Raw genomic sequence first — 24,978 nt, forward strand, 5'->3', positions numbered from 1 at the left:
AAGCGATGTCACGCGTTTTTTAGGCTACAACATTTTTTGTCACATCCATCAAACATCTCCTCACTATCCGCTAGCTGCCTGTCCCCTGAAAACACTGTAAAAAAAAAACGCGGTCTCTGTAGACAGCCCAGGCTCCACAAACGGCAATAAAAACAAACCGTGCCAACCTGCACCACCAAACCTAAACAGTGTTCCAGCCAATAACCGACAAGAAGGATTTTGGGGTGGGGGTGAGGGGGTTAGTGCGCGGAAGCACGGAAGGGAGGGGGAGGGGATGGGATGAGGAGGAGGGAGGGGCGAGCTAGCCTCAGTTTTGTTTGACAATACTTACAACGTCAACAAGAAGAAACGTCACCCAACATCGCTTAGAGCACCTTTAATCCTACTGACAAACAAACCAAGAAACAAACTGAACTAAAAACATAACCTTCTTGGTGGTGGTAATCAAGTAATCCATTTTTAAAGACAGTAACTGTATTCAGAATACCACCAATTTAAACTGTAACTGTAACGGAATGCAGTTATTCATATTTTGTATTTTAAATCAGTAAGCCACACGCAGGAAATCAAATGTCGCTGGTTGGGAAGCCAAAAATAATGGAGAGCAGAAGGAAGGGTAAATATAAAATGGTTAATGCCTTCGGTTTTAGCAGTACAGATGTATAACTTACTTTACTACTGAGGGCCTCATAAATGCAGAAGTCATATTCATATTTTAAGATGACTGTTTGTGCATTTTAGGCCTTTATTGATAGGACAGCTGAAGACATGAAAGGGGAGAGAGAGAGAGAAATAGAGAGAGAGAGAGAGAGAGAGAGAGAGAGAGGGGGAATGACATGCAGCAAAGGGCCACAGGTCGGAGTTGAACCCCCTCCATATTCATATTTCACTGAAACTGTATTTATACTAACCAGAGTTGTTTGTGTTAAACCTAAATTTAAGCTCCACTGTAAAACAAAGATCCAAGGAAAATAATGTATCCTAATCATGACTCCGCCAGATGGATTGCTTCGCATTTGCTCGGCATATCCATCAGGGAACTTTCCGTTGGAGAACTTTTGGGAAGGGGTGAAAATACTGGTTAGCTGATTGGATGAACCATCTGTCTATCACCTATGTTGGTGATAGACGGGCCAAATCAACCAATCAGATCCACGAAGCGTATGAAAATACAACCACAAGCCCGCCCCTGCTGCTGCAGGCAAAGCATAGCTCGTTAGCTCAGCAAGCAAGCAACATGTCGGTAAAGGAGATTTGCCGTTTGTGTAACGAGAATTTAGGAATAAAAGGCACCATTTCAGGTTCCCGGAAAATACTGGTTAGCTGATTGGATAAACCATCTGTCTATCACCACCTAACCCGCCTCAAAACCAACGCTGATTGGTTAAATTTTCTCTATCTCAAGATGCCAGACTGATCTGCGAGTGGAAAACTGGAGCTTGCGAGATCAGGACAATCTCACGAGGCTAAATCATGACACCCACGGTTGAAATCCCATGTCACATGTCAGCCATATACAGAAGTGACTAAGTTCCAGGCAGCCTGTTTTTGTTTGATGGAACAGAGTTGCATTCTGTATTTGTTACATTTTGAGTGTTTGTGTCTAAAAAGTATAGAAAGCCCAAAGTACCATGAAACAGCCATATTTTAACGTGATTAACAACACCACTATTAACTACGGCTGGGTACCGAATTCAATAACTTTTAGCCGAACGAATTGCCTCTAAAGTATCAAGTATTGAAAAATGCCTCGTCGTTCAATACCCAAATTTCAATACCTAAGGAGTAGATCTCATCAGTGTCTGTGAGCCAATAAGCATACAGCATGCTTCAACCAAGATCTAATAATGCTTGTGATTGGCTGTCTAACCTTACACGCCGTAGAGACGTAGGAAAAACTCTACGTTAGGAACAGAGACGGGGCTCGCGTAGTAGGAGCTGAAAAATAAATTGAAAGATTTGTGCTGTAATGTTGTAATTTCTCTTTGTTTTAAAAAATTGGATCACGATATCGGTATCAAACATTTTTCAACGATACCCAGCCCTACTTTTAACACGGCGCTTGCAAAGTGCCTGCATTGTTAGGCTTAAGAGAATTATCACTTACAGTTTTCCACATTCAGAGGATTAAATATTAATTTGCCTGAGAATATAATCACCTTTACGGCACGTCACATAAAACGCAGAGAATAGCGTCATTTTTTAGACAATGAAAACGGTGTTAAAAGCCGTGTGTGAATGTTTTATTTTTAAATACTGCTTTAAAGAAATAACTATATTATATACTATATTAGGAATGCTTATGAGTGAGCTGTCTTCCTTGTTTTGTTTAGTTAAAAGGATTGCAAGGAACCAAACTAGTGTATTTGTCATAATGTCATTGTTTTACCTTAACAGCATACAATTGCAGGTGACCCCACCCACCCATCTCACAGCCTCTTCAGCCTGCTGCTCAACTCCCTCCCTGCTCTACAGTCACTCCCTCCTCACTTCCTCCTCTTCCCCCTGCCACAGACTAGGACTGCCCCCCCCCCCACCTCAACACCACTCATACACTCTGAACTCAGGGACTGCACATTTCACTTCCCCCTGCTTGTTTATTATTGCACTACACCGCTCTACCTCACCTGTTTAAATTTTTTAAATACTTTTTATTTATCCTATTTATTTTAAATACTCAAGTGCCTTGATTGTGAGTCTGATTGTTGATTGTACGTCTTGTTGATAGTTGATTGTTTATTTTTATGTCACGTTAAATTGTTGATTGTTTATTCTATGTCTTTTCTATTTATAGAAACTTATTTATTTTTTATTGCATTTTGCACCGGGGGTCCGAGAGGACTGAAATTTAATTTGTACCGTATGTCATGCATGTATAACACATCTGACAATAAAGCTGACTTGACTTGACTTGAAAAACCACTCACTTGCTCATCAGTCAGGTCCTCGCGGAACAAGGGTTTTATCAGCTATGGAAATCCATTCATCAAGTCTATTCATAGCTGACAGCCCAGGAGGTTATGAAAGGAGTGTCTCATTGGAGCATACGGATGTGACAGTCCCATCTCCTCTTCTCTAATGACACCCCTGTAGTCCTTACATATAAATCCCCCAAATGTCATTTCACAGTGACTGCTCTCGCCACACTGGAGATATTTTCAGATAAGGCACACAAGCTGGGTAGCTTAAAATAGGATCTCTTTATTGAATCCATACACATGTCCATGTCCATGTCAGTTTTTGTATTATGGTTGATGGCTAAGGAGCTAAGGCTTATTTTCCATTTTTCATACTGGCAGTTGGGTACCAACCAAAAAAAAAAAGATCTGCTATCACATGTTGGTTGATCCATTCTCAGTCCCTCTGAGAACTCCACACAGTTCTGCAGTCGTCACACTGTGGGGCATATTTGACAAATATGTGTGATTCTTTTACTAAGAGAAACACATTACTAGTTGTTAACTACATCATTACATACTAACTCTATATCACCACAGCTGATGGTAGATGAGGCAGAGGCGGAGCCAGATGCTGTAAACATTCAGGGCTCTGCCCGAACCAAGAGGGGGGTCAGCTATTTGCACTTTTTTTTTCAAGCCATTTGCCAAGGAAAACAACCATCCTGTAGAGCCTACATACTGTTTTGTATCTAATTGTTCTCCAACTGATTCATTCTGAAACCAGAACACAACACATGTTGAGGATGACTCACTTTCACTCCTGCCACCTAAAATTGGCTTGAATTCCTGATCACTTTTAGTAGAGTTCACAGAATGGGGATATTTCCCCAGTAATATAACTTTTGATCCATTGCTTTGCCGGTCCAGTCAGAGAGACTGAAGGTAAATGACAAAAAGTTAGTTATTTCAAAACCCTGAAAGATTTGGGGGTTTTGAGAAAACATTTGGGGCTGGAGCCCCAGAAGCCGCCCTCTCGCTCCGCCCCTGAGATGAGGATGTCACACGTTTATACTACCCGCTTAGACAAAACACTGTCATAGTGTACATACATAGGTTTGATTGAGATCTTGGGCTGACAGTTGGATATTTACAATTAGTTGTAACTAAGTCTGTAACTGTGTGTTGACGCAGAAGTGTCCAGGGAGGTCGGACAGGATCATTTTGGCTTTGGATTTGCATGTTAATTGTCCTAAGGCATACTGAGTGGTGCTGTGAGAAGTCCAGTCCCTGCGGATCACAACGGCCTCACTTGAATGACATTAACCTCTGTGGATTCACTCGCCTTGGAGGGGACATCCAGGTTGTGGAAGTCATTGCTGGTGATGATGAAGACGATGGAGGAGGAGCTGAAAGTCACCCTCTTCTTGGGCCGGTGCCTGCTGCTGCACGAACCGGACGTGACGATGGGTCGGATGGGCCGCTGGACCGGAGCCAGGGGCCGCTCCTTGAGGCCACGCCGCAGCCAGGTGCGCCGCGAGCATATCAGCTGCAGCAAACAGCGGCGGAACTGTGAGAGGATAGAGGAGAAGCAGACGGAAGGGATAAAGGGATGGTATTTAACACAAGGATGAAATTAGGGATTCCGGATATGAGAAAAATATGCTGTAACGTTGTTGAATATGGCAATAACAATATTACTCACTATAAATAAACAGATATTAAAATGTAATTATAAAATGTAAAAATTAAAAACATAGGTCATAAATCACCATTTTATGTTTTCAGAATGAACAAATGTCCTTTCGTGGTTTCATCCAAAATAAAATAAATAATCCAACAAATTGCTTGTCAGTTTTAAACAAATGAAAGGAAATAATTTCCAACATTCTTTTATTGAACAAATTGAACATTGAATTGAATATAAAAGGTGCCAATTAAAAAAAGAACGGCTGTTACATTATAAAGTGTCATTTTCAGCTGATATTTTCTTTCAACCAACACAAACAAATATTTGAGTGACTTTTGCGATATGTTGCAGCCTGCAGCAATGAGTATATTTCACCAGTTATGACGATAAAAAAAATGATATATTGTGCAGTCCTAGATGAAATAGCACCATGTCCTCGCTCATTTGTCAAATACACAAGATATGAGCCTCTCAGGATGCCAGCAAAATAAGACTAGTGTCTACACACACGACATCCACACTGGACATATCAATGCTTAGATAATTAGAAGAATACACACTATGATGCAGATTTTATTCTTATTTTAAATTAGATTTTTTCCGGCATTTCTGCATAACTTTACCTCTAAAGAAATGTACTACTTTTTTTTTTTTACTGGAATTGTTGGGTCTTTGTAAATTAGAGTGTGGTCTTGACCTACTCTTTCTGTAAAGTGTCTCGAGATAACTCTTGTTATGATTTGATACTATAAATAAAATTGAATTGAAATTGAATTGCACTATGTTGTGTTCGAGATGTTCCTACAAATGCACAATATATGTTTTTTTTTTATCGTCGTTGCGATATCAACTGGCGCAATAAACACATCTCGAAAGGCTGCAGCATATCACGATAGACACTCAAGAGATGTTTTTTGTGTTAGTTGAAAGAAAAAAACTGCACTTTATAATGTAGCTGTCATTCTTTTTTTTTAGTGGTGCCTTTTATATTCAACTCAATGTTCAGTTTGTTCAATGAAAGAATGTTGGAAATGATTTCCTTTCATTTGTTTTAAATTCAACAAGCAATTTGTTGTCTTTTAGCAGAATACTGAAAGAAAAACTTAGTACACTGTAATATCTGTTTATGTATAACAAGTAATATTGTTATCGTGATATTCAACAACGTTATCGCATATCACATATCACGTATCACATATGTTCCTCATATCGTGCAGCCCTACTACAAATGCTCCTAAAAATACTAGTTTGTTTTACAAATATAAAAATATTTGTGTGTTTTCTACTCACTACTAACTCTCTCTACTTTGGTCTCCCTCTGACTCTGGTGGCACGGCTTCAGATGGTCCAAAATGCAGCGGCTACGCTGCTCACCAATACAAAAAAAGCACATTACACCTGTCCTAGCCTCCTTGCACTGGCTTCCAGTCCAGTCTAGGATACAATTTAAAATACTGTTGATAGTTTTTAAAGCTCTTCACGCCCTGGCCCACAGCTACACAGCAGATATTCATTCCCCACGTAGCTCCCAGGTCCCTCAGATCCTCCAGCCAAGGCCTCCTCCATGTCCCACGGTCCGGCTTAATCAAAAAGGTGACCCTATTCAATTGTGATATTCAAAGCCAGGCTCAAAACTCACCTTTTTACATTGGCCTTCCCGGCATTTTAATTGTCTTATCCTGCTATGTTTGTAATTGTTTGTCTTTCGATGTCCTTTTTAGCCTAAATCACTGATTTGTAAGTGTGTTTTATTTTTATTTTATCACCCTGTGGCTAATGCGCTATGTACAGCACTTTGGTCAGTGCGAGCTGTTTTTAAATGTGCTATAGAAATAAACTTTACTTACTTACTTACTTACTTACTCAAACCACAAAGTGGAGCAGCCCAAGAGGAAAACAAACCAAAAATTCCTCTATGCAGGAAAAACCCTGCTTTAAGTAGCCCCAGAATAGACAAATCATCTATTATTTACAGAACTTTGGGACTACCAACCTTTCTGCTCATGAACACGTAGATGAGGGGGTTGTAGGCGGTGCTGGACTTGGCAAAGAAGGAGGGGATGATGGCCACTATGGGAGAGACCAAGTTCTTCCTGCCGAAGGCCTCCAACATGGACACAATGGCGTAGGGCGTCCAGCACACCAGGAAGCAGGAGATCATCAGCAAAAACATAGCGGCCACCTTCTTCTCGTACTGCAAGATCTTGATGATCTGAACCGTCTGGAGGTCCTGGATGGAGCGCAGCTACAACAAACAGGAGAGAGTAAGATGCTATCAACATTTTTGCTGGTTTGGATCAAAGTTTGTGATTTAACTGGGCAGTTCCAAGGGCTGACTGTTTGAAAGTGTATATCAGGGGTTGATCTGGCTGAGAGCCTTTTTTTTTTTTATTGCATTTACCTGTTATTTCTGACAATTACATAAACAAAAATTTATATTATGCTTGAGTAAATAGAACCCCAATAAACAAAACTGGATAAACAAATAATTATAATATTTAAATAAATCACCGGGAGTGTCCGGTACAGCCTGAGAGAGATAATAACATGAGATTAGCGCTCATATTCAAGTTTATGTTCTGCTTGTTCAACGGTTGGTAAATTGCTCTTAAACACATTTAAAGAGGATTTGAATTGCTATTTTTATTCTCAATGCTTGTCATTTTGGTGCTGGTGATTTTCTTTTGGGGCTGGCTAAAACCAAAAATTCCTCTATGCAGGAAAAACCCTGTATATGAATGCCAATGTGCTGCTACTCTGACTTTTTGTAGTTTGTATTATACATGAGGATTTAAAGTCATCCCAAAATAATCATACAGCATTTTTCAGGAATGACTAACCTTTTTGGCTTGTTAACAACTCATGTTTATTTTTAACTCCTCGTCAAAGGCTGCACATGACATGCCTGTCCAAGCAATGCACACAAACAATGATGTATTCTTCTCAGGTTGCTTGTTTTTAGAAGGTTTTTTTGTCGCCCTCAAAAGGTAAAACTCTCCAGTATTAACATTATTTTGGTAGAATAAATGTATTTTATTTTCTTTCCTGTACTTTTAATGATCTTGTAGTCTATATCTACGACCTTACACTTCCGGGATTGCTCTGTTGCCGCTGGAAATTCCACCGGATTTCACTCTTTTCGGGCCAGATTTCCGTCACCTTCCGCTTTCTTTGTGTTGGAATTCTAAACTCTGGTGGATTAATGAGGACTATGGTTAACTGCTCCTCAGATCTCTGCAGGTTAAATCCAGACAGCTAGCTAGACTATCTGTCCAATCAGAGTTTTCTGTTGCACGACTAAAACAACTTTTAAACGTACACACGTTCCACCAAAACAAGTTCCTTCCCGAGGCTATTTTGCAGTGGCACCGTGGCTCTGTCGCTGCCCATGGCGATTTTGATTGGTTTAAAGAAATGCCAATAAACCAGACAACGTTTTTCTCCCATCCCAGAATGCTGTGTGGACTAGCCAGACCCAAAGGTCTGGCAAAGCAAGACTACTGATCTTGTGACCCCTTCCGACCTAAGGGGGTCTGACTGAAATGACCTGAAATGCATCTGTGAACACATCCTTTGCAACTTTATTGGAGTGCTACAGTCCTTTATTTCTTTGTTTTGTCCCATCTACCTAGACTTCCTCCCTCTGCCGACTTCCGCCGTCTTTGATTAGAAATGTATTTGTGATACAGAGATGAGAGGATAAAACATTTTCTACGGCAGCTGATTATCATCATTATCATCTATTTCCATGTTAACGTTCTTCTAATGCTCTCCAAGTTTCCACACGTCTACAGTGAGATTGCCTTGCTTTGCCAAAGCAGGCCAACTGCTTTCGTATCAAGCCAAAAATATTCTGTAGGGTTCAGAGTACATCTCTTTGAAGATTTTCAGAGCATCTCTCAAAACGCTTTGATGTGCGATGAGTCCTCCCAGGCTTATGAAGCGCTCGGGGAGTTTGTGGTGCACTCACACTTCCTAAAAGGTTGTAAATATGGGAGGATGAAAAGATAGCAGCTGTACCGAACTTGGATGCAGACAGACATATGGGACATTTGATTAGAATTGCACATTGTTTTTTCTTACACGTTTGCAATTCAACTTCAGTGGCAATCTGCACAATGGTACAAACTAGGGCTGGGACAATATGCTTTTGTCCCAGTTCGATTCTTTCACGATGCATATATTGGCGATTCTAGAAGTATTGCCATTCAATAGTATTGAGAATTGCAACTTTATTTTCCTTCTTTAACAAAAACTAAAGTTGAAGAATACACTTCTAGAGACAATCTATCATGAGACATTTCTAAAATCAAATAGTTTTCTAAGAAGAATGCACATCACATGTCAGTCAGTCAGTCTGACATATATTTCATTTGTAAAGAAATACATAACATGGATATATATATATATATATATATATATATATATATATATATATATATATATATATATATATATATATACACATGATGTAGTCACCATCGGTGGTACCGTATAAACAGAAAATATTTAAGTGAATCATTTGAATATATATATAAGTATCAAACGTGAAATGCGAGTAGCTTTGTCGGCGGATCTCGGCCACTGTTACTATTATACCGGCGGGATAAATGACTCTTGCACCCGACGCAAATCTAAAATGGGTTGGTCTGAAGTAGCTAGGTGTGGTTTGGGTGTAATGTGCAATAAACCAATCAGAGCGTCATCTCACATTCCCTTTAAGAGCAGGCGCGTTTATTCCATGGCAGATTGCTATTATGACGGCGGATTTGCGCTGGCACACGCCAGCGGAAGCTGTCCGAGATGCGGCAAAGTAATAAATGCCCGTCTTGGCCGGGTGGCGATTTTGCTGCGGCCTCTCGGGTGTATCTCCTCAATTCTGGAGAGGATTGCTGCAGCCATGGAGCGTGGGCCTCCAAACACACCACCTGCACCTGTTGTGCCCCTTCCTCCTCCCCCCACTCCATCTCCGTCCACCCACTCCACCAGGAGCACATCGCACATCGCCACTCCCGGACCAGATCCCGCCGGAGTGTCCAATCCCGCCGTAGTTCAACATCACGTCTCCTTAAGTCCTCTAATATTTCCTCATTTATGTCATCAACACAGCCATGATTCATGGAAATGTTGTGTAAAACACAACAAGCCACAAAGAATGCTGCGACTTCTTGAGGACTGTACTGTAAAATGCCTCCTGACCTATCCAAACACCTGACGCGCATTTTGAGTAATATTTTTCTTTGTAATTATGTATGGTTTGCAAAAATGGGAACTACTGCGTCCGTGTAGATGAGAGAAGCAAAGTGTATGCGCGTTGTCCACACGCTACATTATGGCCAAGCATGCGCCCCTAAAATAGCATCTGAATAACGCGCCACTGACTTTAGACTAGCGCCACTGACTTCAGACCAGGTTTTTCCTGGTCACTGAAACTGCAAAATAGCACCAGGGAATGTTTGCGCCGGAACACGCCTCCTCTTTTTGCTGAACCACCCCCGGGAGCACAAATACATTCCCTAATTTACCGACGTGAAGACAGTTTAAGTGAGTGCAGTGTAAAGCCCTGCGCAAGACTTTTTCTTAGTCCCGCTACTGGCTGCTCCCGCTGGATTACTTATTTTCTTATAAAACCTGGTTAGGCGAATCTATGACCAGCCGGTTACAGCGCTGATCAGGAGCACTGTTCCTAAATCCTGGGAACCCGCTGTCTATTTTTGGACCGCCCGCAGCAACGTTAAAAATGCCCGCTCCCACAAGATTTGATGCAGTCCTCTAGTGCAGAGATCTTCAACAGGGGTTCCGGGGCCCCTTGGGGGTCCTCAGAATTACTGCAGCGGGGCCACCAAATTAGTGTTAAATGTTTGAACTTTTTTTCAAAAATGTAAATGTCTTAAAGCTATAGTGCGTAGTTTCTGTCGCCCCCATGAAGAATTTTAAGTAAGGACAACAACACTGTTGGCGCGTCCACATGATACAGCCCCCACCCCTCCTCCACGCAGTTGCTAGTAGCCAAGGAGGACTCGGAGGATTAGAAAAAACACGGAGTCTTCAGAAGAGGTAATTATCTTCACTTGAGTTTCTGCGTGCGAAAATCCAGAGAGTTTTGTGGAGCTGATAGTCTTAATTAGCTTTGTAGCAACTCATTTGGCAATGGCTTGAATGTAACGGACGTTCATTAATATCAAAAAGTTACGCACTAAAGCTTTAACATGAATCAAACATATTATTAGCAAATGTAAATCAGCCTATTTGTGAAAAAAGACACATGGATGATAGACTAACTGGTCTATAGGTAAGGTAGTCACTAAGGTAGCCATCCACAGATAAAGTTAATCCTAAGGATGCACATGTGTTTTTAACATTAAAACATGATTTATAAACTCATGCCAACAAACATTTTAATAGCTTAGTATTCTATGCACTTAAAATGTATGTATAAAGGCTTTAGGCTGCCCTACACGTTGTTGTATGCCGAGTTTCATATGAAACTTAATTTCATACAATATGTAGTAGGGGGTCCCTGTTCCGTCTCTCTCTCAGTTAAGGGGTCATTGGTTTAAAACCCGTTGAAGACCCCTGCTCTAGTGCACTGTAAGATGTAGTATAAGATCTGAAAGTTGTTTGAGAATAAAAATCAGTTAACAATTCAGTGTCACATTGAGATTTAATAGTAAATAATAATAATATATAACACTATTAACACTTACATCTGTAATGATAAGCAGCTCAAATGGGGCAAGATGGAGTTAAACTAAACCGGCCACAACTTGTAGTGGGGGTGGAACATAATCATCATCATCGTTAAGGTTTCCTTCCCACATAATGAGTCTATGTAATTCATTCCGTTTATCAGTCTAACTCCTTTACAGTGTAATAAATATGCTAACAGCTGAACAGCATGTCTTACCATTTGCACTGCGTAGAGGATGTTCCCGTAGCAGTAGATCATGATGCCCACCGGCACAAAGAAACAAGCCAGGAGGAAGAAGAGGATGAAGGAGGCATCATTGGGGTCCTTAGATACCCAGTCCAGGGAGCAGCCCAGCTGGTGGATCTCCAGCGTGTAGCGGTTCCACCCCAGCAGAGGAGCGCCCGTCCAGGCCAGGGAGTACAGCCAAATGTGGGCAATGGCCCGCCACGCCCAGGGAAAGTCCACCACCTGGGCATGGACCACTCGGATGTAGCGCTCATAGGCCAGGGCTGCCAAAGTCATGATGGAAACAATGCCTGGCAGAGAGACAGAGAGCCACGCTGAGTAATGCACTGCAGGATCAGGGTCAGTGGCTACACAGCGTCTCTTTAGACTCAGTGAGTTTCATCATTCTATGGTAAACAGAGTTATGAACATCTTGGGGCTGAATATCACATTCAAGTGTGGCTGCTTGATTATGGAAAAAATCATAACTTTTTAATTTTGGTCAATGTTGAAGTCAGGATTATTTAACACAATTACTCACTGACTTTTGGAAAGATGTTGCATTTTTTTAACCTAAAAATCAGTGAAAGAGCTGAACAAATCAAGAGTGAAAACACCTTGAACTGTGAAATCTCCCTTAATACTTTTCCTGTTAAACTTTTTTTAAATTCCCCTTCAGAACACAAGACAAAATAAGAGCTTACTTACTTGCAAAATGTAATGTGCAAATAATAGTTTTTCTTGATTAGTCTGTTAGGAGCCAAAATTGAAATCACGATCGAATTTAGATTCAGGTATTCAAGCATTTTGTTATGAATCAACACACACACACACACACACAACACACACACACACACACACACACACACACATAAGTGGTTTGGTTCTAATGATGTATACATAATATCTAAATATTTGTATCTCTTATGTTTATCTTTATTTATTTGAGAAAATGAGTATTGGTCACCAAAGTGCTTCTGGAAAACTGTTCGCCACCTCAGGAGGGGGAAGCGGGGAACCATCCAAGCTGTGTGCAGTAAGGATGGGACATTGTTGACCTCAACTGAGGAGCTAATAGGGCGGTGGAAGGAGCACTTTGAGGAACTCCTGAATCCGACTAATACGCCCCCTATGTTAGAGGCAGAGCTGGAGGATAACGGGGGATTGTCGTCGATTTCCAAGGCGGAAGTCACTGATGTAGTCAAACAACTCCACAGTGGCAAAGCCCCGGAGATTAATGAGATCCGTCCAGAAATGCTCAAGGCTCTGGGTGTGGAGGGGCTTTCCTGGTTGACACACCTCTTCAACATTGCGTGGAAGTCTGGGACGGTGCCAAAGGAGTGGCAGACTGGGGTGGTGGTTCCCCTTTTTAAAAAGGGGGACCAGAGGGTGTGTGCCAATTACAGGGGTATCACACTTCTCAGCCTCCCTGGTAAAGTCTACTCCAAGGTGCTGGAAAGGAGGGTTCGGACGATAGTCGAACCTCGGGTTGAGGAGGAACAATGCGGATTCCGTCCTGGTCGTGGAACAACGGACCAGCTCTTCACTCTCGCAAGGATCCTGGAGGGAGCCTGGGAGTATGCCCAACCGGTCTACATGTGTTTTGTGGATTTGGAGAAGGCGTATGACCGGGTCCGCCGGGAGATACTGTGGGAGGTGCTGCGGGAGTATGGGGTGAGGGGGTCTCTTCTCAGGGCCATCCAATCTCTGTACAACCAAAGCGAGAGCTGTGTCCGGGTTCTTGGCAGTAAGTCAGACTCGTTTCAGGTGAGGGTTGGCCTCCGCCAGGGCTGCGCTTTGTCACCAATCCTGTTTGTAATATTTATGGACAGGATATCGAGGCGTAGTCGGGGTGGGGAGGGGTTGCAGTTCAGTGGGCTGGGGATCTCATCGCTGCTCTTTGCAGATGATGTGGTCCTGATGGCATCATTGGCCTGTGACCTTCAGCACTCACTGGATTGGTTCGCAACCGAGTGTGAAGCGGTTGGGATGAGGATCAGCACCTCTAAATCGGAGGCCATGGTTCTCAGCAGGAAACCGATGGAGTGCCTACTCCAGGTAGGGAATGAGTCCTTACCCCAAGTGAAGGAGTTCAAGTACCTTGGGGTTTTGTTCGCGAGTGAGGGGACAATGGAGCGGGAGATTGGTCGGAGAATCGGCGCAGCGGGTGCGGTATTACAATCAATTTATCGCACCGTTAGATTTAAAAGAGAGCTGAGCCAGAAGGCAAAGCTCTCGATCTACCGGTCAGTTTTCGTTCCTACCCTCACCTATGGTCATGAAGGCTGGAACTCGGAGTAGAGCCGCTGCTCCTTTGCGTCGAAAGGAGCCAGTTGAGGTGGTTCGGGCATCTGGTAAGGATGCCCCCTGGGCGCCTCCCTAGGGAGGTGTTCCAGGCACGTCCAGCTGGGAGGAGGCCTCGGGGAAGACCCAAGACTAGGTGGAGGGATTATATCTCCAACCTGGCCTGGCAACGCCTCGGGATCCCCCAGTCGGAGCTGGTTAATGTTGCTCGGGAAAGGGAAGTTTGGGGTCCCCTGCTGGAGCTGCTCCCCCCGCGACCCGACACCGGATAAGCGGACGAAGATGGATGGATGAAGATGGATGGATTGTATCTCTTATGTTTATCTTCATAATTTTGTTTCTGCACACTATCTAAAATTGTATACTGTATATTTTTTTTTTTAAACATGTTTTTATTTGAGAAAATGAGTATTGGTCACAGATATTCAACATACATACTTTTTCTTATTTTCTCCCCCCCAACCCTTCCCCACCATGCTGCCGGCAAAAAAAAAAAAAAAAAAGTAAATAAAAAAAGTAATAATAAAACATATAAATAATAATAATAATATACAAAAAAAGAAAATTCATATATACACGTACATATGCACATACATACATACATACATACATACATACATACATACACAACAAAATAATAAATATGAGAGAAAGTGGATATTCAAGACAGTACAAGTGGGCTATATGCCTTCTGTGATTATCACTACACAAGTTTTCTGAAGTCCCTGAGTCTCCAAGGAGGCACACGCACAAACACAACAGGGTTTATTCCTGCCTGATTTTCAGTTTTGTGGGAGAACTTCAAGTTTCTCAAAATAAGATAGTAGAGGGGCCCATGTATCATGGAACTTTTGGGTCGACCCTCTAATGCAATATTTTATCTTTTCTAGCTTAAGGAATAGGATCAGGTCTTTCATCCAGGAGGAGGCTTTGGGTGGATGTGATGATTTCCACTCCAACAGGATTCTTCTCCGGGCCAGGAGAGTTGAAAAAGCAAGCACATTTTTTATTTTATTTGTCAACGATATACCCTCCCCTGGAACTCCAAATATAGCCATCTCAGCAGAGGGTTGAATATCTCTGCTAAAAGCTTCAGATAAAGTTTGAAATATCATAGTCCAAAAATAATATAGTTTATCACAGGACCAGAACATATGAGCCAGGTCGGCCTTAGCGACCTGACAACGTTCACAAGTTTCACTTACATTAGAATACATCTTAGAGAGTCTGACTCTACTATAATGGATTCGATGGAGAACCTTGAACTGAATCAAGCCAAGGCGGGCACATGAGGTGGACCCATTTACTCTATATAATGCACCATCCCAGGTTGCATCTGAAATATTTATTCCGAGTTCTTCCACCCAATCTGCTCTAATCTTGTCAAGCAATACTGTATTGAGTGATGTTATACTATTATAGATTTTTGAGATGAGACCCCTATGGCGCATGGGAGTTTGCAGAATGATATCTATTCCTGTTTTTGGAGGTAGATTAGGAAAGCATGGGCTAGTAGTATGGACAAACCGGCGAATCTGAAGGTAACGGAACAAGTTAGAGCGCTGTAAGTTAAATTTGGAGGAAAGAGCATCAAATGTAGCGAATGTTCCATCTATGTAAAGATCACTGAATTTACTTAATCCTGCCCTCTGCCACTGGATAAAGGCAGGATCTAATTTGGCTGGGAGAAAGACATGATTATTGCAGATGGGACTATAAAGAGAGAAGTCCGTCAGATTCAAATTTTGTCTAAATTGCGACCAAATTTTTAAGGTGGAGATTACAATGGGACATGAAGAGTATTTTTTAGGAGAGAGGGGGAGCTTCGAGGTAACTAATGCGGGGAGTGATGAGGAAATACACGCATCAATTTCTGGGTGGCACCAATCAGCATCCGGACTCTGAATCCAATAAACAATTTTTTGTAGGTTTTGCTGCCCAGTAATAATACATCAGATTGGGCAGGGCCATACCTCCCTCTGTTTTATGCCTCTGAAGGAATACCTTACGAATTCTAGGATGTTTGTTACCCCACAAAAATGAAGACAGCAGTTTATCATCCAGTCTGAAGAATGACTTTGGGAGGAAGACTGGAATACTCTGAAAGAGATATAAAAACCTCGGCAATATGTTCATTTTAATACACGCTATTTTGCCTGCTAAGGATAGGTTCAGAACACACCACTTCTGAAGGTCGCATTTAAGATTATTTATCAGGGGAGTGAAATTTTTGTCATACAGACCAGGGAACGAACGGGTGACATTAATTCCCAAGTATTTAAATCCTGATCTAGAGAGGGGGAAGGGCAAGTCTGTTTCTGCAATTTGGAGGGCTAAGTTGTTGATTGGAAAACATTTGCTCTTTAAAAGATTTAATTTATATCCTGAAAACCTGCCAAATCTGTGTAGCATATTCACGATGTCAGAGGCAGATGACACTGGGTCTGAGATGTAAAGCAATAAGTCGTCCGCATATAAGGACACTCTATGTTCTAACTGTTTTCTGTAGATTCCCTTAAAGCGATGTGAGGTTTTCAGCATAATTGAGAGAGGTTCGATAGCTAAAGCAAAGAGAAGTGGACTAAGGGGACAGCCTTGCATGGTACCCCTAGACAGTGAGAAAGACTTAGAACACAATTTATTAGTAATTACGCCTGCCTTAGGTGATGCATATAACAGTCGTATCCAAGATATAAGTTTGGGCCCAAATCCAAATCTTCCCATTACCGCAAATAAATATGGCCACTCAACCCGATCAAACGCTTTTTCCGCATCCAGGGAGACCACCACCTCGGGTATCTCCCAGGATGCGGGAGAGTGAACGACACTGAGGAGCTTGCGTATATTAGAAAAAGAGTGGCCCGTCTGATCCGACGATATTATGTCCATCATAACAGTATCCAGCCTAATAGCAAGAAGCTTAGCTAGTACCTTAACATCTCCGTTCAGAAGTGATATGGGCCTATAGGAGCCACAATCAACTGCGTTTTTGCCAGGTTTTAACAGGAGTGTAATATTAGCTTCTGTGAGGGTTTGTGGCAAGGTTCCCCCGATCCAGTGAGTGATTGAACATTTCAAGTAACAGAGGGGCTAATTTGGATGAAAATATTTTGTAAAATTCGACTGGGTAGCCGTCCGGACCGGGGGCCTTGCCACTTTGCATTGCTGAGATAGAGCTGATAACTTCATTAAGTGTAATGGGCTTATCCAAATCTGTCCTCTTATCAGGGTTTATAGAAGGGGCATCTAAGTTATCCAAAAAATTGAGCATGTCCGAGTCATCCTCTGGAAATTCAGATGTGTATAAGTTTGAATAAAATGTCTTAAAAATATCACTTATTTCAACAGGGTCAACTGTTAGCTCACCAGAAGGCTTCTGGATCTGTGGAATGAGCTGAGCTGCTGATCTAGATTTCAGTTGGTGGGCTAGAAGACGGCCTGCCTTTTCACCATGCTCGTATACAAAACCTCGAGACCTGAGCAGATATTGTTCCGTTTCCTGTGTTGATATTAGGTTATATTGCATTTGTAAGTCTAGTTTTTCCTTATACAGTTCATGGGAGGGTGATGTGGAATATCTACGGTCTAAGTCAAGCATTAAGTTTACGAGTTGTTCCTGCTTCCATTTCCTGGCTTTGTTGCGTGTTGCTGTGTAGGATATTATTTCGCCCCTAATTACCACTTTCAGTGTCTCCCACAAGATAGACGGTGAGACAGAGTCTGATTTATTTGCCTGTTAGAAATTATCAATAGCGGTCGAGATTATTTCATAAAAGTTTTTATATGCCAGCAAAGTTGAGTCCAATCTCCAATTGGGGCGCTGAGCTTGATTGAGGGGAAAACATAAATCCAGCAATACTGGCGAGTGGTCTGACTCTACAATGGCCGAATATTCACTTTTCTTAACGAAGGGGAGCAAGGTTTTATCTATAAAAAAATAATCAATCCTTGAATATGATTGATGTACATGTGAAAAAAAAAGAGAACTCTTTATTGCGTGGAAAAAGAAAACGCCAAGGGTCTATACAGCCTGCCTCACTCATAAATGTAGACAGGACATGAGCCATCTTGGATGGAGACATAGACTTGGGGTTAGATCGGTCCAAGGTCGGATCCATAACACAGTTTATGTCACCGCCAAAGATCAAACGGTGAGAGTTCATGTTGGGTAAAGCAGAGATCAACCTGGATACAAAACTGGCATCATCCCAATTAGGAGCATATATACAAGCAAGTGAAACTGGAACATTAAAGAGGGAGCCAGTCGCTATGACAAATCGACCCTGTGGGTCTGATATTGACTCATTAAGAGAAAACTGTATATTTTTATGTATATATACTATATTATATCGCCGTTCCTCTTGCCTTGGTATTGAATTGTGAATGATAAAGTTGTCCTAACCATGGTTTTTTAAGTTTCATATGGTCTAATGTTACCAAATGCGTTTCTTGTAGAAATGCTATTTCCGTTTTTAATTTTTTAAGGTGTGCAAAAATTTTGGCCCGTTTCACCGGCCCTCTCATGCCTTTTACATTCCAACTAGTGAAGCGGACAGCTGAACCTCTCATTCTAGCATCGCTACTTGATAAGTCAGTCACAGTTGTTCAGTTTTATGACTGTTGTGACCCAGTGACCTCATCTGAAAGCCCTTCACATGAAAGCATGTTGTCTTATCCACAAAATTAAACACCGTAAAATAAAAAAATAAAATACAAAAATGGATCAAATAGCCTAATATGACAGCACCGAACTTGAACCCAATTAGAACCCAACCTAACTGTGCTTTCGCTTCCCCAACTGAAGCAAATTGCAGCTCCTTATATAACTTGTAGGTCTCCCGATAGACCGTCCTCTTATTAACTGACTTGGGGGGGCACCCAATCAATTTATATGCAAATTACATTATTAATCTATAAACTGAACCAATAATAGTATTTACAAACAGTGGCATATGTATGCAGGTATGCTGTTATTCAGGGAAGCATCACACTCAGCCTTATATTAATGTAATCAAAGGCCCAGATTCAAGTTCAAGTTAAATTAAATTAAAGAGCGCAGCTATTTAGCTGCCGCACATTAAAACAGAGAATCTTAACATTTGGTCCTAAAATTAGTACTATGTGGGCCTTAGAACAGTTAGAAAATAAAACAAGACAGGTAAATAAAATATGGTAGTCCAAACAAGACCATACATAATCATGTACATTACTCGTAAATGTGTGGGTAGATATTGAGAAATAAAGTAAGCCATTTACATATGGATTCTTGGAGCTGAGCTTCTATCTTACCCACTGAATCCCAAGAGCCTGTAGAAACCAAAAGCAGTCCACGTTGACGGGAACATTATAAGGCTGAGTTGTTCTGATGTGTTTTTCTTTGAACACAGAGTGCACAGTTGCCACAAAATAAGGTTCACAGTCATTACTCCAGACGCAGTGGCCCTGCCGGTAAATGATTACTCTGCAACACGGCAATCATAGAACACTTGGGCCTCTTCTGGTGTGTCAAAAAGGTGGCTTTCTCCATCAAAAGTGACTCTGAGTCGGGCTGGAAAGAGCAGACGGAACTGCACTCTTCTCTGGTAAAGAACCCGTTTAACGCCGTTGAATGCCGATCTCTTCTTAGCGAGAGCTGAGGTCAGGGTACAGTCTCAAAGTAGTCCCCTTATATTTTATATATATAAATGCTATATATACCATCTCAAAGCGGCATCCTTCTCCCGGTACCGGTGAAAACACAGGATGAAGGGCCGTGGAGGTCGTCCTGCTGCGGGCCTAGGTCCGGCTGCGCGGTGTGCACGGTCAAGCTCTGGGGGAGACGGGAATATGTTATCCCCCATGACATCTTTCAACAGTCCCGAGATAAAGATAGCAGGGTCATGGCCGTCTTCACTTCCTTCAGGCAAATTTAGAATGCGGAGGTTAGCTCTGCGAGATCTATTTTCTAGGTTTTCAAGGCGATCCAGCAGAGTCGCGTTCTGGGCCTGAAGGGATTTGACGGCAGCTTCAGCTTCACAAATCCATTGAAAGTTATCACCTGTCAGGTTTTCTGCTGCAGCGAGTCGGCCCTGAAAAGAGCTAACTTCGTCCACTGAAACTTTTAGAAGCTGAATTGTCTCTTGGATCAGTGTGGCCACATCATCCTTAAAGTTGGTCCGTTGCTTAGATAGTTCTGTAATCAGTTGAGACATGGAGACTGGATCTCCGTCTTTGCTGGCGCCAGGTTTTTCCGTGTCAGTAGACGCAGCCGCCCTTGTTGCTAGCTTGCTAGCTACGCTGTTTGTTCGTCTGGATGAAGGCGGGTGTCTCTGTGATTTAAGATTATCGCTGTCCATTTCGCCGTCGTGAGGGTTCAACAATTATATTTACACTGGTGTGACGCTTAATATGCGTGTAAAACTTTGATTATTAAAGTTATTAAGAAAGTTGACCGGGAGGCCCTTCACCCTACGCCTCTCACCTACATCATCAAACCGGAAGTCCCCATACTGTATATTTTTAACACACATCACACTAGGACTGTCTCGATTAAGGACAATTTTAGTCAACTAATCGATTTCTCCACAAAGTACCATTCAAACGCACCACTTTAAAATCCGTTTACCAGAGATGTGCTCATTAGTTTCTTGGAAATAAATCATTCAGCAAAGACGATTGCGATTGGTTTAAAGAAATGCCAACGAACCCGAGCACGTTTTTCTCCCATCCTAGATTGCTGTGTGGACTAGCCAGACCTTCCTCTACAGCGCTGTCGAGGAAGGTCTGGCAATGCAAGACTACACACACCTTTAGATAACATACATCTATCCAATGTCAACACTCCAATGTCCTCTTCGTCCAGCTAGGGTTTCAGTAGGACGGACGTGCATTGACAGAGCTGCCAGGGTTTATTGCTGCAGCTTCTGTGGCCTGTGAGTGTGTCGGGCACACTGACACCACCCTCCTCTAAGTAATATCAATAAGGCGGAAGGTGACAGCATGTGAGTGTACAGAGGAGTAGTGGACACAGCTAGGGGATTTATTTTTATACACTTTGAGTTTGAGCGAGTTTACATCCGCCATTGTGATCACTGTTTACATCCCACCATCTGCAGCTGCTGACGTCATACACACCACTGTATCACGACTTCAGACGCAGCAGCCCAATGCCTTCATGGTTATCACTGGACTAATCACTCACGGACTTTCACCAATATATTACATGCCCCATTAGAGATAATAAAACTCTGGACCTCCTGTAAGCAAATGCTAAGGAGAAATACAGTGCCCCCCTTGGAAAATCGGATCACAACCTTGTCTTGCTAACTCCAGAGTACAGTATGTTCCTCTTGTCCAGCGGCAAAAGGACAATGACGAGGTGGACTCAGGAGGCTGAGGAGGCACTGCAGGACCGCTTTGAGTCTACAGACTGGGACGTGCTCTGTGAGCCACGTGGGAAGGACATCAATAGTAGGGCTGGGCGATAAAACGATAACGATATGTATCGCGATAGAAACATAATCAATATCAATAGAAAATGCGGTCGATAAAACGTTTGATAACTTGTTTTTCTTCATCAGAAGAAACCAGAGGTTGTGAATCAAGTTTGGTTGCATGAACAAAGGCCCTCACTCTCTGGCAACCTAGCAACGTGGGGAGTGACACTCTAACAGCCAATCATGTAACAGTATCAAGTTTGGTTGCGCCACATCGCTGTCTCGTGTTCTTCAATAACAGAACCGGCGTGGAGTGGAAAGTGAGTGCCGCGAGCGGCGAGGAAATCGTTGATAAAACAGGAAAAGTCAGTATCGCAGTTTTGGGGATTTTTATAAGTCTGACCGTAGTCAGACCAATGTAAATCAGACCAACACTGGTAATACCATAAACTTGTTTTACCACTTTAGCCGCGCTCACACTTTGGAGCACAGCCGTATTCGCCATCAACGTCCAACAACATCTGCAGCTGCAACACGGCACAAGCAGCAGACCACCATGGAGAGTCAGCGCCTTACTAAACGCTACAAAGAAATAACGGAGGCAGACATGCTGGACACTGTCCAGAAGCCAGGTTACCAACTTAGCACTAAACCTGCAGAAAATAGTTCCTTCTCAGGTTTCTTATATTTAGCTAACACTTTGCACTATTTTATGACACTTTATTAAGCACTTCTTACTTATTCTTTAATTTTGCACCTTAATGTTAAGAGATAATTGTTAAGTGTTCATTGTGATTTTAGACCTGTTTACATTTGAATTATTTGAGTGTTTTCCATGGTTGTGTTGACATTTCTGCTTTTACAACTGAGGGGATTATAATCAGAGCAGGGTTAAGTTTAAAATAAAAATGTTTAAATTTAATATATTTTTCTCCTGGTCCTTATTTTAAATAGGTAATAAAAAATATCAATAATTATCGATATCGACCGATATGAAAAACTTATATCGTGATACAGTTTTCAACCATATCGCCCAGCCCTAATCAATAGCACGACAGACTGCATAACAGAATACATTAAATTCTGTGAGAACATCACCATGCCCTCCCAGACTGTACGCTGCCTTCCCAAAAAAAAACAAAAAACGTGGATCACCAGTGGGGGCAGAAAGGAGCTAAGGAAAGTACAGCACGAACTGCAGGGGCTCCATAGGGGACTGGGCTGCCTCCTTTCCTGTTCACCTTATACACCGCAGACTTTCAGTACAACTCAGAGTCATGTTACCTACAGAAATTTGTTGGGTGTTTAAGGGATGGACAGGAGGGCGAGTACAGAGCGCTGATGGACAACTTTGTGGAGTGGGCTGGTAAGAATCACCTGCTGCTGAATGTGGACAAGACCAGAGAGATGGTTGATTACAGATATCTGGGTGTTAACATTGAAAACAGGCTGAACTGGAAAATCAACAGCACTGCTGTTTATAAGAAGAGGATGAGCGGACTCTCATTTCCTGAGGAAGCTGAGATCCTCCGACGTGGGGCAGCAGCATCGGAGCCAGCAACCACTGCGGTGGAGAGGTCACTGAACAAACATGTAATCTATCATAACCCCGACCACCCTCTACACCCCACACTGGTCCAACAGAGGAAAAAAACAAAACAAATTGCTGACATTAGGAGAAACTCATAAGAGGTAAAAACAGCTCCGACAGCTTTGATGCTGCACGGACTGCTACAAAAAAATCATTCCTGCCACATTCCATAAAACTGTACAATTCACAGATGTGTGATATAACTATCTCATTACCTCACACATTACAATATTGCACTAGTATGCTACTTGCACACTGGCTACTTAATATTTAATATGATACATATTTTATTTTGATATATATATATATATATATATATATATATATATCCCAAAAAGCATTTTCCTCATAGGCCACGATTGTAAAAGAAACATCTGTAAAACTATTGACAAGACACCTCAAACTGCAAACAGGGTCGGTTATGACTCTGTATTCAAAATGTTTAATCCATGGACTTTAAAGCGATTTAAAAACCTGTGATGTCACCGCAATGTAAAGTCTATGGGCCGAGCGGGAGAAACACTACTGCGCATATTCAGTGGGCCCCGTATCACGGAAACTTTTTACGCATAGTTCCTGGCAACTCCATTGAACTGAATAGGCGCCACTTTGGGATTCGGTTAATAGAAATTTAATTTCCCCATGAGATTGCAGTAGACATACAATTTAAAAACAAATAATACAAAAATATAAATTGATTTTTGGAATTCTATGAATCGATTTTGAATCGGTAGAGCTTGAATCGCTATAGGAATGTGAATCGATTTTTTTGCACACCCCTACTGTCAGACAACATAGTATTTAATTGGAATGGATTCAAGGTCGTTAGATTTGACTGCATCTCATCATGGGGAAAGACTAAACAGTTTTTGACCAATCCAATTAAGTGTGCACAAGAGGTGATTGAAAAAGTGTCACCATTTCAAAAATTATGTTCAGCTTTTACTTATTTTTTTATTTTAACCTTTATTTACCCAGGTAAGTGATTGAGAAAAATTTCTCATTTGCAACGACGACCTGTCACATTCACACAGTTCCACATTCATACCTGGAAGCTGCCCAGTACAACAACTGTATGATCTGCTGGCCACTGAGCAGCTCCTTAAGGGCCTTGCTCAAGGGCACCTCAGTGGTGATAATGAGGGAAGGGACAAGAGCTGCTCATTCACTTTCCCCACCCAGATTTTAGGATTTTCACCACTGCCACTTATATTAACGTGTATTTTATAGAAATAATTTCTATGTGGAATATCCTTCTTTCATGCGTAATAGGCTATAGTTATCAGTATTGAGGATGAGCTCATCTCTGCCTTCTACATAATAACACATTAGACTGCGTTTGCTCATATTCTGAATTATGTCTGTAACTGCAATATGAGTAATATTGTTGCCTATAGTGGCAAATACCAAATAATTCAATTCAATTTTATTTATAGTATCAAATCATAACAAGAGTTATCTCGAGACACTTTATAGATAGAGTAGGTCTAGACCACACTCTTTAATTTACAAAGCCCCAACAATTCCAACAATTCCAGTAATTCCCTCAAGAGCATATAGCAAATAGGCCTACTTAAGGGAAATAGGGGTAAATCCGTCTCGTAAAAACGTTTATGTGAGAATATTGATAAATGTGAAATATATGCTAGTATAAACAAGTATCGTTTCCTCTTTGTAGGTCTCTCACCAAATAAGCTGTTGCTGAAGCCGTCCCAGATGCATGTCGCATGGCTCCAAGTCCACCCGCCTCTGACGCACGAAGCAAACGTAAAGTTTATTCCGATAACAGAAACCAGCAAATCACTCAAACTTATGTTGACCAGTAGCAAATTGGTGGGCGTCCTTAGCCTCTTGAATTTACAGTAGAGTATGATGACAACGACGTTGTTAAAAAAGCCGAACACTCCAATGGTCCCGATAGTAAAAGCGAGAAGTTTGTAGGTGGCAGCTGTAAAAATATAATGTTCTGTGGTTCTCTCCGCTCTGGTTTCGTTCGCAGGATTCATTGCGTGGATAAAAACTTGTGGTGTCCAGCATTGTGCTGAGCACGGTGTGTGTGTGTGTGTGAGCGCGCGCCCTGGGACACTGTAGGGTCCAGTAGCCGCTTCTCCACGCGCTCCCCCCGCGCCGCTAATTCAAACCTCCTCGAGCTGCTTTTTACTGAA

General features: G+C 42.0%; 1 protein-coding gene across 2 annotated transcripts; it reads right to left on the reverse strand.

Moving 5' to 3' along the window:
- Positions 1-3,181: 3,181 nt before the first annotated feature.
- On the reverse strand, positions 3,182-24,978 carry opn3 (opsin 3). 2 transcript variants are annotated; one of them, XM_028603461.1, is made up of 4 exons: positions 24,501-24,978; positions 11,495-11,814; positions 6,581-6,832; positions 3,182-4,467 (listed from the first exon to the last, which is right to left on the reverse strand). In XM_028603461.1, exons 1-4 carry the CDS (start codon positions 24,817-24,819, stop codon positions 4,195-4,197), a joined length of 1,164 nt encoding a protein of 387 aa, XP_028459262.1. In that variant the 5' UTR covers positions 24,820-24,978; the 3' UTR covers positions 3,182-4,194. The 2 variants fall into 2 exon arrangements, with proteins under 2 accessions (XP_028459262.1, XP_028459263.1); XM_028603462.1 differs by lacking the exon at positions 24,501-24,978 and adding an exon at positions 20,594-20,879.

Source organism: Perca flavescens, chromosome 17 (assembly GCF_004354835.1).
Source record: "Perca flavescens isolate YP-PL-M2 chromosome 17, PFLA_1.0, whole genome shotgun sequence".
NCBI classification, from domain to species: domain Eukaryota; kingdom Metazoa; phylum Chordata; class Actinopteri; order Perciformes; family Percidae; genus Perca; species Perca flavescens.